The 14,572-nt window shown below is 42.7% G+C and overlaps 1 protein-coding gene across 1 annotated transcript in view; it reads left to right on the top strand.

Annotated features, from left to right (window-relative positions):
• The window catches only part of RELN (reelin), a 389,713-nt gene that overhangs the window by 244,418 nt on the left and 130,723 nt on the right, over positions 1-14,572 (top strand). The window contains exons 20-21 of the mRNA XM_087722293.1: positions 2,714-2,950; positions 14,121-14,313. Coding sequence (XP_087578419.1) covers positions 2,714-2,950; positions 14,121-14,313 — 430 coding nt within the window. The remainder of the gene's footprint in view (positions 1-2,713; positions 2,951-14,120; positions 14,314-14,572) is intronic.

The following is a 14,572-nucleotide window of genomic DNA, read 5'->3' as shown; positions in this document are numbered from 1 at the left end:
AGAAGGAGGAAGAGAAGAGAAGAGAAGAGAAGAGAAGAGAAGGAGGTGATATGAGAGCTGTCGTTCAGTATTTGAGAGGCTGCCACAGAGAAGAGGAGGTCAACTTATTCTCAAAAGCACCTCAGGCAGGACAAGAAGTAATGGGTAGAAGATCATTAAAGAGAGAAGCAACCGAGAACTAAGGAGTAATTTCCTGACAGTGAGAACAATTCATCAGTGGAATTGTTTGCCTCCAGAAGTTGTGGGTGCTGGATCGCTGGAGGTTCTCAAGGGAAGACTGGACAGCCATTGTCCAGAATGTTCTAGGGTCTACTGCTTGAGCAAGGGATTAGAGAAGTCCCTTTCAACCCTATTATTCTGTTATTTGCTTATTCTGTTATGTGCGTTTCAAATGTAAAACTCTCACAGTTTTCCCCCCACCTAAATATAATATTTTCCTACACACCTGGATGGGGAGGTGAATTGTGAAAGGGAATGTATATTTAACAATGAATTCAAAGTCTTGTGAAACTCCTGTCTTAGATTTTTCATTCTTTTTTGGGGGGGAGAGGATAAATTACTTTCTTCCTCTCCATTCCTCGTTTTGGATGGATAATGAAGTGTGGGATGTTAGAAATGATCTTTGTTTTTCATGGCTGAACTTGACTCACAACATGTTAGCAAACCACACCACCCACTAGTTCCCCCAGATCCACTGAATTGCCTGCAATATTTTTCTCCCCCTCTTCCGCACGCTGTCTCTCAAAATTACTCCTTCAGTTTCACCATTTGATCCTCTCGCTAATCAATTAACACATCCTCCCTCAGTAATAAACGTGATATCACACGTTGCTCTTGAGACACACCCACCGAAGTTCACAAAGGCGGCATAAAAAGCGCCTTTTAAGGTGTGCGTGTGTGTTCCTCCTTCACAAGCAAAGATGCAAAGTTGTGGCAGCACAAAGAATAACAACCCATACTGTGGTTATTGTCAGACCCAACAAGGGAAAGATGTCCCAGTAGAAAATGATGGAGGGAAGACAGGATGTAGAAGAGTCGGAAGTAGAGGAGAGAAGAAGATAGGAAGAGAGGGACAGGAGAGAGGGTCAAGGGGGAAGATGAGGTGTACAAGGAGGAGTGGTAAGGGGAGAGAGTAGAAGGAGAAAGGAAGGGGAAGTAGAGTAGTATGGAAGCGGAAATACACCAATGAGAGGAAGAGTGGGAAGCAGAAGGGAGAAGAAAGGTGGGAAGAGAGGGATAGGAGAGAGGGTAAGGGGGGAAGATGAGGAGGATGAGGATAAGGAGGAGTGGAATGTAGAGAGAGGAGAAGGAGAAAGGAAGGGGAAGTAGAGTAGGAAAGGAAGATGGAGGGAAGATAGGAAGTAAGAGAGAGGTAGAAGAAAGAGGTGTATGGAGAGTAGAAGAGCTAATAATGGGTGTTAATCTTTTTGGGGCGTTGAGGACAAGAGGAACTGATGTAATCATTATTTAATACTATATGATACTGGCTACGTATAGTATACATGTGATTGTATGTTATGAAAATGGAAATAAAAATATGTATAAAAAAAGGAAAGATGTCAGAGTTAATGTATGAATTTATTTTGTACTAGTCCCCTTCCTACTTGATTTACAGACTTTTATTTGAGGGAGGGAGGTAGAAAGACAAGGTTGGTAGGATATTTAAAGTTCCTTTGCCAATGTTTTATTATACATTGATGGGGATAAACATCCCTCATGTTGTTATGCCTCAGCCTTTGCCTCTGCATGTTTCAGGCGGGCATCTGCTGTTATTGATTTATGGAACATTCTCAAAGATGCCATTGCCATGGCAATTAATGTATCATCCCCATGGCTGTGTTCCGTAATTGCGCCTGGAAATTCAATATTATTCTTAATTTTCTTCACACTTCATCAAATCTAGGTTGTGTTGTCACAGCTGCCAGGGGAGTTCTGGTGGTCCTGGCTCACCAACCGTGCAGCAGAAGACTGTTGACTGTCCCCTTCCTCACTAGAATTAATGTTTCTGGTTGGAGATTCGTGTTGGGTACCGTTCCACTCCCCGCCAGACTGAGAATGGAGCTTCATTCCAATTCCTGCCACGGTGAAACACATATAAAAGAAAATTGCTTAATCAAGGCATAAAATATGTGCTTTGTGCTCTCTGCCAGCACACTTTGGTACAAAACTGGCACACACAAAAAAGGAAAATAGAGGCTCCCGCCAATACAGTTTTTGTCCCAAATAAGAACAGGATGGTGCTTGCTTTCATTCTGTTGACAAAATCCAACTTGATTGACAGTTGAGTCTGTCTTCAGGGTGTGGGGCAAGGACTCGACATTGTCAAAAATCCCTAGCAGAGAATGATGAAGATGTAAGAAAATCTGTACATAGAAGAATAGAATAGAATAGAATAGAATAGAATAGAATAGAATACAATACAATACAATACAATACAATACAATACAATACAATACAATAGTAGAGTAGAACCCTGATTCACTTAACGATTTGACTAATTCAACAACCCCAGTGATTCACTTAGCAACCGTGTCAAGAAGGGTGGTAAAACGGGGCAAAACTCACTTAACAAATGTATGACTTAGCCAAAGAAATTTCGGGTTGGGTTGCCGTCGTAAGTTGAGGACTGCTTATAGTACGAAGCGTTAGAATCATCTTAGCGATTTCTGTAACTAGGCAATTTCCATAAATCCATTTCTTTCTTTTTTTAAAGGATAATTTCGGTGGAATTGCCCGAAGACGCAAGACAGTTCGGCATTCAGTTCCGATGGTGGCAACCATACCATTCTTCTCAAGGCGAAGATGTTTGGGCCATTGATGAAATCATCATGACCTCCGTGCTTTTCAATAGCATTAGCCTGGACTTCACCAACTTGTTGGAAGTTACTCAGTCCCTTGGATTCTACTTGGGGAATGTTCAACCATACTGTGGCCATGACTGGACACTTTGGTGAGTCCCTTTCTTTGAATCTTCTGCTGTGGGTAAACTTTTTGTTTTCATAGTAAAGATTACAATTCTTTAAATATTTCCGTGTGTGTGTGTGTACCTATGTCTGTCGGTCTGTCTGCCTGTCTATCTATCTATTTATATCTTATACCTGGTATCATCTACCTATCTGTATTTCTATCTAGCTATCATCTCTCTATCTATCATCTATCTATATCTATCTATCAATCATCTATCTATAGATAGATATATCTATCATTTCTCTCCTCTCTCTCTATCATCTATCTCTCTATCTATCTATCTATCTATCTATCTATCTATCATCTATCATCTATCATCTATCATCTATCATCTATCATCTATCATCTATCTATCATCTATCATCTATCATCTATCATCTATCATCTATCATCTATCATCTATCTATCTATCATCTATCATCTATCTATCTATCTATCTCTATCATCTATCTATCTATCATCTATCATCTATCATCTATCATCTATCATCTATCATCTATCATCTATCATCTATCTATTATCTATCTATCTATCTATCTATCTATCTATCTATCTATCTATCTCTATCATCTATCTATCATCTATCTTTATCTATCTATCTCTATCATCTATCTATCATCTATATCTATCTATCTCTATCATCTATCTATCATCTATCTATATCTCTATCTATCTATCATCTATCTATAGCTATCTATCATTTGTCTCCTCTCTCTCTCTCTCTATCTATCATCTATCTATCTATCTATCTATCATCTATTTATCTCTATCATCTATCTATCTATCTATCTATCTATCTCTATCATCTCTCTCTCTATATCTATCTATCTATCTATCTATCTATCTATTTATCTCTATAATCTATCTATCTATCTCTATCATCTCTCTATCTATCTATCTATCTATTTATCTCTATCATCTATCTATCTATCTCTATCATCTCTCTATCTATCTATCTATCTATTTATCTCTATCATCTATCTATATCTATCTATCAATCATCTACCTATAGCTATCTATCATTTCTCTCCTCTCTCTATCTATCTCTATCATCTATCTATCTATCTATCTATCTATCTATCTATCTATCTATCTATCTATCTATCTATCTATCTATCTATCTATCTATCTACCTACCTACCTACCTACCTACCTACCTACCTACCTACCTACCTACCTACCTACCTACCTATCTCTATCATCTGTCTGTCTGTCTGTCTGTCTGTCTATTATATTGCTCATGACTTGCATAGAAGTTGGAAGCAGACAGTACAGTCCCCCCCTCACCCCCCTGGCTGACAACAATTCAGTGTTCAAAGTTACAGCGGTACCGAAAAAAACTGGTTTGGGGCCTCTTTTCACACTTACAACCGTTGCAGCACCGCCATGGTCACGTGATCAAAATTCAGACGCTTGGCAACTGACTCATACTTATGACGGTTGGTTCCGGGGTCATGCGATCCCCTTTTTGTGACCTTCTGACAAGCACAGTCAATGGGCGAAGCCAGATTCACTCAACAGCTGTGTTATTAACTAAACGACTTCAATCCTTGACTTCAGAACAGTGGCAAGAAAGGTTTGTCAAATGGAGCAAAATTCACAAAATGCACAATTTTCATACCTGGCAGTATAAAATTTTCGGGTTCAATTGCTGTCGTGTGTCGAAAGCTACCTATAATATATTCCGAGGAAAAGACTGCAAATCTTTTTTAAGTGAGGGCCATAAAGGCATGATGAGTAAGTAATGAGTAGGCTAATTGATTTCTTCCAGGTTGTTCATTAGAATTTTCCCCAGGGTTCAAACATGAGCGACAATTGTCTTCGGTGACCTATAAGTAATGAGGGGTAAATTTAACACGGGGATGCGATGGGAATGCGATTTATCTTGGGTGTGCGTCCACACAATTTTCCCTGCTTGCAACATTTCTGGAACTTTCTCCCGAACCCATCACAGATTGAAACGAAAAGAATAATTAACTGTGTTGGTTTTCTTCATGTATGGTAATTTATTCGTGCAAATTAAATCAGGCTGACGGGTTTCAACACGACACCTTTTAAAACATGATGAATGAACAATTCTCTGTATTCGTTATCCGCTCGGTCTAACAGGACCTAAGCGATTCACCCAGATGTGAGGCAGTTCTGACGTACATATGACCCTGAAATTCTTGGTTCAATTCCAAGTGGGGGGGAAAAGACACTGGATTCATGGAAGTTGCTTGCAAAGATGGTTTAATGGTGGACAGGACCACATGGCTTGAGATCCTGGGCCAAAAAAAAAGGAAATGCTGAAGAACTCAGCACTTCCATCCATCCAAGGTCAATAAAGTGAGGGTTGTTGGGGGCAATAGGCTGACTCTGTAAACCGCTTAGAGAGGGCCGTAAATCCGCCTGAAGCGGTATATAAGTCTAAGCACAATTACTATTGCTGTCATAAACCACTGTGTGGCATTCTGGAAAACGTCCTAAAACATTTCCTGTGCTTATATTTGACTGCGCTACACAGTTCTACGTCAGCTGTTTTCACGGCAGATACGTCTCTGGATATTTCCCAACTTTTGCAGTGAAGTTAGGCCATTAGAAGTTCTGTCACTCTTGAAGACATTAAGGGATCTGGCCAGGAACTATTTCCTGAAAGGATGTCCCAACAGATCACAGATTGTCTAGTTTAAACCGTGTAGCTGAATCCCTTAGGAGCCCATTTAATGGATTAATATTATTTTTTCTGTCCCAGTTCTGCTAAAAGCTAAGATGCCTAAGATTCGTCCACAGGGGCCTTTTGTCAAATCAAATCAATTATACGCAGTGTTTCTCAACCTTGGCAACTTGAAGATGTCCGGACTTCAACTCCCAGAATTCCCCAGCCAGCGAATGCTGGCTGGGGAATTCTGGGAGTTGAAGTCCAGACATCTTCAAGTTGCCAAGGTTGAGAAACACTGAATTATCGTCATTGGCCAGAGCGATATCAGTCCCCATTATTGCAATTACACAACATTCTTCTAACCTATTTTCTTAATATCAAAACCAGAGAAATACACTACTTAAAGCAACACAAACTCTCCAAAATACAGCTAGTCCCCAACTTGCCGTGGTTCACTTAGTGACTATTTGAAGTGGGGGGTGGGAAGACTTACGACCATTGCAGCTCCCCATAGTCACATGATTTACATTTGGATGCTTGGCAACTGACTCACTTTTATGACGGTTGCACTGCCCCTGTATATTTGTGTGTGTGTGTGTGTGTGTGTGTGTGTGTGTGTGTGTGTGTGTTTCATATGATCACCTTTTCTGACCTTCTGACAAGCAAAGTCAATTAAGAAGCCCGATTCACTTAACAACTGTGCCAAGACAATTCATAAAATGGGGCAAAACTCACTTAACAAATTTCTCACTTAGCAACAGAAATTCTGGGCTTAATTGTGGTCGTATGTTGGAGGGCTGCCTGTATTTTAATGCGTTCAGTTTTTATACTTTTTTTTTTGAGAAACGTTTTTATTGTTTTAGTTAAACAAAAAAAATAATCATCTTTCGTTACATCTTGTTGAAAGCGTATCGATTGGTTACAAATATGGTTCCACCACAAAACCGCGCTCGACTAAACCGCGCCCGACTAAACCGCGTTGCTGATGTCATCAACAGGGCGACAACAGCGTGGAGACAGAAGCACGCTGTAAACCCTAAACCTAAAATTAACACCTAAACCTAAATCTACCCCCCCTAAACCTAATCCTAAACCTAACCCTAAACCTAACTCTTAACCTAACCCTAAACCTAACCCTAAACCTAACCCTTAACCTAACCCTAAACCTAATCCTAACCCTTAACCTAACCCTAAACCTAACCCTAACCCTAAACCTAACCCTTAACCTAACCCTAAACCTAATCCTAACCCTTAACCTAACACTAAACCTAATCCTAACCCTTAACCTAACCCTAAACCTAACCCTTACCTTAAGTTGAATCGGCTTGCTTTCAAAGCGCTATTTAAAGCACCCTTCTTTCTCTGCGCTGGCTGTTGTCGCCCTGTTGATGACATCAGCGACGCGGTTTAATCGGGCGCAGCTTAGTCAAGCGCAGTTTTGACGGGTCACGTACAAATATATTCCGTGGGTTTCTTCCACAGTCCTTACATATACTTCATTCAAATCATGTTGTACATTTTAAGTCAAGAAAGAAAAGTTATGTATTTTACTATCCCTGTACCACAATTCTCATTTGGTTACCATGGTTTAAACATGTTTTTATCTAGAATCATTTATATTAGAAGACACAACCACCTACTGGCGTTCATTTGCAATTTCAATAGATCTCCAAAACCATTGCACCTTTATGACATGTTCTAAAATTAATTCGGTTAAGTAAGATATCTGAGCATTCCCCCCCTCCCCCTGTAACACATCTGTATGTATCATTAAATATTGTCCATTAACATTTAATTTAGTTTTTATACTTTTAATATAGCTGTTATGCTGTTTTAACTTTTGGTTGGGAGTTGGCCAGAGATGATTATAAGATGGGCAGTTATATAAAAGTTTCACATAAATAAATCCAATTCTATCCTGATAATCTCAGCTCTACCATATATAATATCATCATGCATATCTCTCATTTAGTTCAGCCCTCAGTTTGGCTTTCAAAATTATTCCTGTTTGTTTGCTATAAATTGGTAAAATATATCATTATGACAGAGGTGGTATTAAGCCAGTTTCGGTCCGGTTTGCCCGAATTGGTAGCAGAAATCACGGGTGGCTAAGACGCTGAGCTTGTCGATCAAAAGGTCAGCAGTTCGGCGGTTCGAATCCCTAGCGCCGCGTAACGGAGTGAGCTCCCGTTCCTTGTCCCAGCTTCTGCCAACCTAGCAGTTCTAAAACACATAAACAATGCAAGTAGAAAAATAGGGACCACCTTTGGTGGGAAGGGAACAGCGTTCCGTGCGCCCTCGGCGTTTAGCCATGCCAGCCACATGATCACGGAGACGTATTTGGACAGCGCTGGCTCTTCGGCTTTGAAACGGAGATGAGCACCGCCCCCTAGAGTCGGGAACGACTAGCACATATGTGCAAGGGGAACCTTTTCCTTTATTCCATTGTGCTAGGTTTGTATAATGATGCTTTTTAGAGTAAATAGGCTGAAAATTCATTTCTCGTTAATTGACAGCATTTCGCCAAAGTACAGTTGAAAGAAATCTTGGTTCGGATATTAAAGAGCCAGTAATAACCCTACACTGAATTTACCAGTTATAAGTAAATTACTACGAGAAGCTGCCGTCACAATGATTAGAGAGGGAAGATGTACAATTAACCCCAAGGTTTAAGAACGAACATCTCGGGGTCTTTCATTAACAAGGACACTCTGAACAGCCTGGTGGTTTGATTTATGCCTCATCTCTCAAACTGAAAGGAATTGACTTGGCTGTGAAAACATCACAGGATGCGTTCTGGCACTAATAACCAGGCTGTTGAAACCCGCATTAACTGCTTTAAGAAGGACAATGGAAGTACTCGCTGCTCATTAGGATGAAGTAAGGAGGCCAGACTGGAACCGTTGGCATCAAATAAAAAGCTTTTGACGGCCCCATGTTGGGCCCCTTTGATGGGCAAAAAGATGCAGGAGCCCTTCGTGCCATCTGAAGTCGGCTGTTGGTTTGCAGGCGTTTCGTTACCCTACTAGGTAACATCATCAGTGCTAGAAGGGAGTGGGGTTTGCTGTCTGTTTATGTACAAAAGGCTTGCTCTTTCATTGATGGGGGCGTTGTGTTCTTCTTGGTAGGTCCTTGATTGGTCTGCTGTTTACTGTTTGATAGTTTTGTTCTGACCGAGGCTTCCCGAGAGCATGAAGCAAACTCCTTGTCCTGACAAAAAAACCCTTTTATTAATTGACTGTGAATTCTGCTCATTCACATCCAGCAGCGTCTTTCAAGGGTGGATTTACAGTCACAGACCTTATCTGGCTTGGAGAGCTGACAGGCCGATATCTGCAAAACCTGGCAAGGAGCCTTGGAGAGTCACGAACCAATGAAGCAAACTAATGGTCTCCTGCAAACTCCACTCCCCTTTCTCTCCTCTTTTATTTCCTCTGGGAGGGGCCATTCATCGTCCACCTGTGGCCTTACTCCCAAGTCGACCCCTGTTCCTTAGCTGTTCCTTTCATCTGGCAGCTCTGCGCATGCACATACTGGGAACAGGCTCCAGCTGTTCGTCTGCCTCACTGATATCTGCCTCTGAAGGCAGCTAATAACTGGCCTACGGCCCTGACCCCCTCTCTGTCTCCGACACAGAGCCCTCATCAGAGCCTTCTCCAGACTCCAGGACTGGCCCATCTTCCTCCCCAACCTCCTCACTGTACGAATCCGCTGCCAGCTCCGCTTGCAGCAAGTTTAACACCAGAATTAATATGAGACCAACAATTGAACAGTAAACAACATCCCAGTCAAGGAACTCCCCTGGAGTGGGGAGGGAATGGGGATTTTGCAGAATCCTTCCCCTGGAGTGGGGAGGGAATGGAGATTTTACAGTATCCTTCCCCTGGAGTGGGGAGGGAATGGAGATTTTGCAGTATCCTTCCCCTGGAGTGGGGTGGGAATAGTGATTTTGCAGTATCCTTCCTCTGGAGTGGGGTGGGAATAGTGATTTTGCAGAATCCTTCCCCTGGAGTGGAGAGGAAATGGGGATTTTGCAGAATCCTTCCCCTGGAGTGGAGAGGAAATGGGGATTTTGCAGAATCCTTCCCCTGGAGTGGAGAGGAAATGGGGATTTTGCAATATCCTTCTCCTGGAGTGGGAATGGGGATTTTGCAGAATCCTTCCCCTGGAGTGGGGAGGGAATGGAGATTTTTCAGTATCCTTCCCCTGGAGTGGGGAGGGAATGGAGATTTTGCAGTATCCTTCCCCTGGAGTAGGGTGGGAATAGTGATTTTGCAGTATCCTTCCTCTGGAGTGGAGAGGAAATGGGGATTTTGCAGAATCCTTCCTCTGGAGTGGAGAGGAAATGGGGATTTTGCAGAATCCTTCCCCTGGAGTGGAGAGGAAATGGGGATTTTGCAGTATCCTTCCCCTGGAGTAGGGTGGGAATAGTGATTTTGCAGTATCCTTCCTCTGGAGTGGAGAGGAAATGGGGATTTTGCAGAATCCTTCCCCTGGAGTGGAGAGGAAATGGAGATTTTGCAGTATCCTTCTCCTGGAGTGGGGAGGGAATGGGTATTTTGCAGAATCTTTCCCCTGGAGTGGAGAGGAAATGGGGATTTTGCAGTATCCTTCCCCTGGAGTAGGGTGGGAATAGTGATTTTGCAGTATCCTTCCTCTGGAGTGGAGAGGAAATGGGGATTTTGCAGAATCTTTCCCCTGGAGTGGAGAGGAAATGGGGATTTTGCAGTATCCTTCTCCTGGAGTGGGGAGGGAATGGGTATTTTGCAGAATCTTTCCCCTGGAGTGGAGAGGAAATGGGGATTTTGCAGTATCCTTCCCCTGGAGTAGGGTGGGAATAGTGATTTTGCAGTATCCTTCCTCTGGAGTGGAGAGGAAATGGGGATTTTGCAGAATCTTTCCCCTGGAGTGGAGAGGAAATGGGGATTTTGCAGTATCCTTCTCCTGGAGTGGGGAGGGAATGGGTATTTTGCAGAATCTTTCCCCTGGAGTGGAGAGGAAATGGGGATTTTGCAGTATCCTTCCCCTGGAGTAGGGTGGGAATAGTGATTTTGCAGTATCCTTCCTCTGGAGTGGAGAGGAAATGGGGATTTTGCAGAATCCTTCCCCTGGAGTGGAGAGGAAATGGAGATTTTGCAGTATCCTTCTCCTGGAGTGGGGAGGGAATGGGTATTTTGCAGAATCTTTCCCCTGGAGTGGAGAGGAAATGGGGATTTTGCAGTATCCTTCTCCTGGAGTGGAGAGGAAATTGAGATTTTGCAGTATCCTTCTCCTGGAGTGGAGAGGAAATCGGGATTTTGCATAATCCTTCCCCTGGAGTGGGGAAGGAATGGAGATTTTGTAGAATCCTTCCCCTGCAAGGCCCACCATGCCACGCCCACCAAGCCATGCCACACTCACCAAGCCACACCCACTGAACCGGTAGTAAAAAAATTTGAATCCCACCACTGATGTAAACAAGCTTTGTCAAATGCAAACCACGGCTTTCACCGACCTCCCGCTTCTCCCTGGAATTGTTTTAACTTAGATCAGGTCTGAGCAAATGCCTGGTAGTTAAATTAATTATTGTTGGTTTCTCCCAGCTGTGTATCCATTTGCTTCTCTCGGCTCTCGGCGAGCGTCTGCTGGCTGAGCATGCAAAACGTCCTCCTGGGAACCCTCCCAAAATTGCTTTTTCATTAGAAGAACGGTAGTCAATATGCTATAAATCATTTTACAGCATGTCATCCTCAACTACATTTTCAGGGATGGGGAGGGGGAAACCCCCCCCCCCTTATAATAATGATCTTCTAGGCGTCTCGTCGTACTCCCGAGTTAATACACCGCAATCTCTTTCAGCTTCAAGTTTTTAGCCTTATCCTTTGGTAAAGATCGGATCCGTTTTCTCATTCCTAAGATTTCTTTTGCCACAAATGGTCTGATTCACGGGGGTCAAATTCCATTACATCATGGGACGCATCATGACACATATCACACCTTTTTTTGTCTTTGTGGAGCTGGGGTGGGCTTGGCCTGCATGTGAGGCATCCGGCCCGTGGGCCGCCATTTTGACAGGCCTGGTCTAAATCCAACCCCTCTTGAATTCCATTGGGCAAAGAGCTCTTCCTAGTTCCAAGAAATTTAATCCAGAGAATTACTGATCTTTCCAGAACTAAAATTGGAGATTCCTGCATACCGTATTTTTCGGAGTATAAGACGCACCTTTTTTCCTCAAGAAAGAGGCTGAAAATCTGGGTGCGTCTTATACATCGAATACAGCATTTTTTTGCCCCCCACCCCCCTAGCAGCACTCTATAAGCCTCCATAAGACTATGCATGCAATTTTTTTGGGCGAAAAACGGGCCGTTTGTTTCCTCTTTTTTGTGCCCCCCCCCCTCCAGAAACACTCTGCAAGCCCCCCCCCCCCCCCCCCCAAAGGCTATTCATGCCTTTTATTTGAAAAAAATAATTATTTTATTCGCGAAAAACAGGCCATTTTGGGGAGGTTTGCAGAGTGCAAAAACTTTTTTTTTCCTTTCGGAAAGCTCTTTAGTTAAAGTGATTGATGAGAATTAGATTGATCAAGTGCTGTGCCAGCAGAAACAAAGTCTTAGGTGCTGCAGATTGTCAGCAATTTCCTTCTCCAGCACATGGATACACCTGGAAAGATCTACCTACCTACCTACTGTATTTCTCTCTCTCTCTCTCTCTCTCTCTCTCTCTCTAGCCCTCTATCTACCTATTCTCTCTCTCCCTACCTACCTACTCTTTTCTCCCTCTATCCTACCTACCTACCTACCTACTTACCTACCTACCTACCTACTCTCTCTCTCTCTCCCTACCTACCTACTGTATTTCTCTCTCTTTCTATCCCTCTACCTACCTACCTACCTACCTACCTACCTACCTACCTACCTACCTACCTACCTACCTACCTACTGTATTTCTCTCCCTCTATCTACCTACCTACCTACCTACCTACCTACCTACTCTCTCTCTCTCCCTACCTACCTACTGTATTTCTCTCTCTTTCTCTCCCTCTCTATCCCTCTATCTACCTACCTACTTTTTTTTTAAATTTGCCTCTTCAAAACATTGGTGCGTCTTATACTCCGGTGCATCTTATACTCCGAAAAATACGGTAGCTTTCCTGTCACCGTTGAAATCAGTAAAGATGTACGCATCCCTTTCAACTATGACACAAAAAGCAAATCATTCTTTGGTTTTAAAAAAAAGATTGAGTTTACTGCAATAACGTGGCTTCTCCCTGTATGCTGGATTGGATTGGCAGAAATCATTTGTATCCATATAGTTTACCAGTGTGCTTAAAAATAGATTGCAAAGTGCAGTAATTGTAAAAGTCCCGTTCTATGGCTCACCAGTCACAATTACTGGCTGGCACTCGCTCTGCTATCGTTCCCAAGTGGAGCAATTAACGTACAGCTTGCAGGTGAAGTGATTACTTTGAGAACACCCATGGAAGTTGACGATTTCCGAACATGCACATCATTTAATTAAGCGCACAAGTCCCAGCCTGTTCCCCAAAGAACGTTACTCTCCAAACCTCCTCTGGATTCGTTATTTCTGGAAGAGCATTTTGATTGCTCTTTCCTTGATGGATGCAGCCGGTATATCAAGCTACCTTCTGAAGGTCTTCGGATTGATCCCAAGCATATGTTTCTTCAGATGTATATTAAAATTCGACAACTTTATAAGACACTGGGAGCTGCTTGGGGACTTTCTACGTGTTAAACACAACAACAGATGGCTAACAGAGGGATTTGAAGATTAGTGCAATGTTTGGGCTGACCCCGTGATGACGAACCTTTGGCAACCGTTCGACAGGTGGCAAGCAGAGCCCTCTCTGTCTCACCAGCTCAGCTCCACTGCACATGCACACATCCACACGCCGCCCACTGGCCAGCTGATTTTTGGGTCTCTGCTGTGCATGCGTGGGGGATGCATGCAGGAGACATGCACGCATGTGCAGGGGACACGGAGGTCTCACGTGCGTGGGGAGAGGAGGGTCACGCATGCATCTTCTGTGAGGGTGGGGGAGTGCAGTGCCCCGCCCACAGCCCATTTTTGGTCCCAGGAGGCTGGAGGGAGGCGGGTGCACGCTTTCAGCACATGACAACAAAATGGTTAGCCATCACTGGGCTAACCTGTTGACTTTCTTTCTTTCTTTTTACATATATATATCATGATTCGATGTTGGGTCAATTTGATTATTAGACAGACTTTAAATAAACAAGCTCGTAAACGAACAATATTAAATAAACCAATATTCCAGATGAGGAATATTGGTTTATTTAAAATAGCGTGTTTGTTTAAAAAGTTTATAGCTATTCTTCTTTTTCATCCTCTATGTCTAAAATGTGGGCTTTTCTATCTTCAAAAGAGTGGGCTTTGTCTTTCAAATGAAGATGGACTGCTGAACCTTGTCCTGGTGGGTTTGTTCTCCTATGTTATGCCATGCGTTTGTGAAACCACTCCATAAATGATTAGTTACCTCTTTCCCTATTCTTTTCAGTTTTACAGGCGATTCCAAGTTAGCTTCTAGTATGCGTTACGTAGAAACACAATCTATGCAAATTGGAGCATCGTATATGATTCAATTCAACTTGGTGATGGGCTGTGGCCAGCAGTACACACCGCACATGGACAATCAGGTGAAACTGGAATACTCCACTAATCATGGCCTTACTTGGCATCTGGTCCAAGAGGTAAGTCTGATTAAGGGAGATATTTCTTCACAGAGAACATTTGTGAAATCTGTCTGTCTGTGTATCTATCATCTATCTCCATCTTATTTATCTCTGTCTGTCTGTCTCTCTATCTATCTTCTATATATCTATATCATTTGTCTCTATCATCTATCTTCCGTCCGTCCGTCCGTCCATCCATATCTATCTATCTATCTATCTATCTATCTATCTATCTATCTATCTATCTATCTATCTATCCTACCATCTATCTCTTATC

Source organism: Thamnophis sirtalis, unplaced genomic scaffold, assembly GCF_051295495.1.
Source record: "Thamnophis sirtalis isolate CommonGarterSnake01/CBP01778 unplaced genomic scaffold, rThaSir2_p1.2 scaffold_9, whole genome shotgun sequence".
Taxonomy (NCBI): Eukaryota; Metazoa; Chordata; class Lepidosauria; order Squamata; family Natricidae; genus Thamnophis; species Thamnophis sirtalis.
The sequence above is the reverse complement of the archived record's forward strand: the minus strand, read 5'-3'. Positions and strand labels throughout refer to the sequence as shown.